Below are 4003 nucleotides of genomic sequence, written 5' to 3'. Positions count from 1 at the left end.
TGCCAGGGAGGTCTGGACTTCTGTGTGTGTGCAGACGGTCTTATTATAGTGTAGTTAACTGTACACTTAATATAGTGATATATTTAACAGCGTTTCTGTTACCAGCCTCAGGGCAAACAGCGTGAGAGAGAGACAGTGAACGCTTTACGCTTGCACCTCAGTGACCGCTCATCTTCAAATATTATATTACCCATAAAACCAATAATGCCAATCATTTATCCTCTCTCTTGAAATTCTGCCTGGTTCTGTAATTTAATTTTCCTATGACTTCAATGTTTTCAAGAAGGTTTCAAAAGATCTATTCTCTGCTTTAGATTATCCCTTCTGACTATACGGGGACCAGCACTTCAGTTGGCTTTCTTTTATATAACTTTATTTGCTGTTATGGCCCTAGGCCGGTGCTCTTCACACATAAAAAAGAAAAAAAAATATTAACAACAATGATAATAATGTCATTCATCCCTTACCAGTGTTTCTTGCCGTTTATGCAATGGAAGCTGTCTCTTCCATATTTCATACAAGTATTGCTTCTCCGACATGGCACCTTTAGTGCATGTGCGCTGTGATGTAACCTGCCGATAGAAAAACAGTATAGGACAGTTACATGTTTTGGCGCCTGAATCGCCACCTGCACAGCTGGCGCAGCTGTCATGTGTACCAAGTCGTGGTTTAGATATACTAGTAACATAAGGAGTGTTACGAATGATAAAAAAAAAAAAAAAATCACTTTAAAAAAATACTTCTCTCGCATCATGATTGGTCTGCCCCTGCTTCCTTTCTGTTCTTTTTCACTCTTGCTCTTTGTTCATTCTTTTTTTTTCTTTTTTTTTAACTAATGTGCATGCAGTTCACAAAACATATCAATAGCTATGATGTCCGCTTTCTCGGAAGTCTCTGATGTCAACCCAAAACATTGTTCATACAAATTAACCAGAAACTCACCTCCCTCGGTATTGTCCTATCCTTGTTTGTATGGCAAAGTGAATGGAAAGATATCATTTCAACGGTGAAATAAAGTGATTAACAACACCAATCATAACATGGAATGCTAGAATATAGGGTTAGATTGCGAGCACACCAAACGATGAGAGATCATGGAACATCTGAATACCTAACAATTTTGGTTCCCTTATTGCGTGTGTCCGGTGGCCTTCCCTTAAGTCACTCCAAGGCATCTCTTAGATTAGGTGAACAAATTTCCACTCTAACGATAAGTTTGGGGTGAAACAGTTTGCCCCCCAAAAAATATTGGATAGCAAAACCCTAGAATGTTATTCAGAACAAGAAAATAAAGCGACACGTGTTATTTTGAGGACAGCCAATTCTTTGAGACAGTGAGTAAATGTCAAAAATAATTTCACGCTTCAATTTGTCATATTTTTTTTTCATAAATCTTTCACACAAACATCAAAAATAGGTATAAGACTATTAGAAAATGATGGTAAGTATCACAGCATAAACCAATCCATATATATATATATATATATATATATATATATATATATATATATATATATATATATATATATATATATATATATATATATATATATATATATATATATATATATATATATATATATATATATATATATATATATATATATATATATATATATATATATATATATATATATATATATATATATATATATATATATATATATATATATATATATATATATATATATATATATATATATATATATATATATATATATATATATATATATATATATATATATATATATATATATATATATATATATATATATATATATATATATATATATATATATATATATATATATATATATATATATATATATATATATATATATATATATATATATATATATATATATATATATATATATATATATATATATATATATATATATATATATATATATATATATATATATATATATATATATATATATATATATATATATATATATATATATATATATATATATATATACAGAGAGAGAGAGAGAGAGAGAGAGAGAGAGAGAGAGAGAGAGAGAGATGGTCTCTTGGATCATAGAGACATGAATGCCGCGTAGCTCACCACACAGTACATTTACAATAAAATTTAATCACAATGCAGCTGCCCGGGGTCGTATTGTGTAATGAGATAATGTTTCTGTAGTGTTTTATAATCGTAGGGTTGAACAGGCGCAAAATGTTCTACCAATAATGTACATATTCCTGTATAGCTTTGTCCCTTGATGCAATGTTTACTGGATACAGACTACCCGTATCTCATGTAACCTTGAGAGACCATTCCACTCATTGTTGCCAAGGGCACAATAATTTTGTTCCTGAGGAATGCCATTGAGTCTTTTGGTGCTGTTGGAGTTACTATATAATAACAACACAAATAAGAACAACAACTACTACTATTAATATTACTACTAATAATAACAGTAATTTTTAATAATTACTCTAATTTTAGATACCACAACCTAAAATGAGAGAGAGAGAGAGAGAGAGAGAGAGAGAGAGAGAGAGAGAGAGAGAGAGAGAGAGAGAGAGAGATTTTGTTTTGATCAATTTATTGCGCACAACGCCGGCAGGCCAATACAAAATAGAGAAGACAAAGCGAATTAAACAGCAGGAAACTATACAAACAATAACATAATTGAACGTAAACCAGCACAGAATACAGAACAGAACAAGATGATAGACATCTGAACCAAAACAGGAACACACACACACACACACACACACGGCCCGGTAGCTCAGTGGTTAGAGCGCTGGCTTCACAAGCCAGAGGACCGGGGTTTGATTCCCCGGCCGGGTGGAGATATTTGGGTGTGTCTCCTTTCACGTGTAGCCCCTGTTCACCTAGCAGTGAGTAGGTACGGGATGTGAATTACACACACAACAATCAATTTATAAGCTCAAAAAGCAACAGATCTACAGAGTACAAATGAAGAGGCATATCTTCACGTGTGACTCGTGCCTCACAGCTAGGACACGCCAGTAGGGAGGGCGTTGTCTGTTTCGCAGGACACACACACTCATAGGACAGAGAAGCTGTCAGCACCCACAGAAGTGAGGGTATCGCACCAGAATTATATCCAAATTATTGTCTTTTAGAAGAAAGTCACAGACACTTGAGCAAGGGCTGACCTCGAGGCAGCATATCCCTGAGAGAGAGAGAGAGAGAGAGAGAGAGAGAGAGAGAGAGAGAGAGAATTGTACCGAAACAAATTATATCACTTCCTGACATATAATTAACCCCTTCAGTACTGAGACGTACCTTTACTTTGAATTTGGGGTATGATTAGATGATTTTATCGACATTAGGAAGCGTTTATGGTGTTCAAAAGATTAATGGCCAGTCTTTACTATTCTAATCCTCACATAAGTTTCTAAAGTTGTATCAAATCACCAAACAGTCGGCAGAATGAATATGAAAACGTGTCATGGTACTGAAGGGGTTAACACGCTTATAACGACTGTTACCATTGCTGGGAGTATAAACACCGTACGTCTGGCAGTGAAAAATAGGGCTGCGTACGACCTTGGTCACTTTCACTTACTACACCGGAATGATATTAACACTCAGAGTATGAGTATTTCTATTCAGTTTGTTTTCCTACATAAGCAAAGTGGATCACTACTCCCAATTCAAAACAGACACTTTATCACTGGTAGGTGAATAAGGACTACACTGTAAAGTAATCCGCCAAAAGACGAAAAACTTACCGAATCCGAATCCCATTACACACACACAGTAACTTGCCGTGATTTAAGTTGCATCAGGACAGGGTGTGAGTTGAAACAGAATCTTGTATGTGAGCAGCGGTAATACTGTGTTACGCAAACATTATGCTGGTATGCTTCAAAACCTGCCACAGGAGAGAAACACAAGGCTGGTAGCCGGACACACTAATATTAGATTGTTTTCTGTGGCAACTGTGTTTGCGTGCACGTGCCCTGCTGATGCGCACATGTACTAGCTGCAACTGGATGTATCATGTATGCGAGC

At 34.9% G+C, this 4003-nt stretch overlaps 1 protein-coding gene across 1 annotated transcript in view; it reads right to left on the bottom strand.

Annotated features, from left to right (window-relative positions):
- LOC123519656 (ankyrin repeat domain-containing protein 65-like) overlaps positions 1-3636 on the bottom strand; it is a 16641-nt gene extending 13005 nt beyond the window's left edge. Inside the window, exons 1-2 of the mRNA XM_045281135.1 lie at positions 3615-3636; positions 468-572 (exon numbers count right to left, since the gene is read on the bottom strand). Coding sequence (XP_045137070.1) covers positions 468-539 — 72 coding nt within the window. The 5' untranslated portion in view covers positions 540-572; positions 3615-3636. The remainder of the gene's footprint in view (positions 1-467; positions 573-3614) is intronic.
- Between the last annotated feature and the right edge of the window lie 367 nt (positions 3637-4003).

This window comes from Portunus trituberculatus, chromosome 7 (assembly GCF_017591435.1).
Source record: "Portunus trituberculatus isolate SZX2019 chromosome 7, ASM1759143v1, whole genome shotgun sequence".
Lineage (NCBI taxonomy): Eukaryota > Metazoa > Arthropoda > Malacostraca > Decapoda > Portunidae > Portunus > Portunus trituberculatus.
This window is presented reverse-complemented; position numbering and strand designations above follow the sequence as displayed.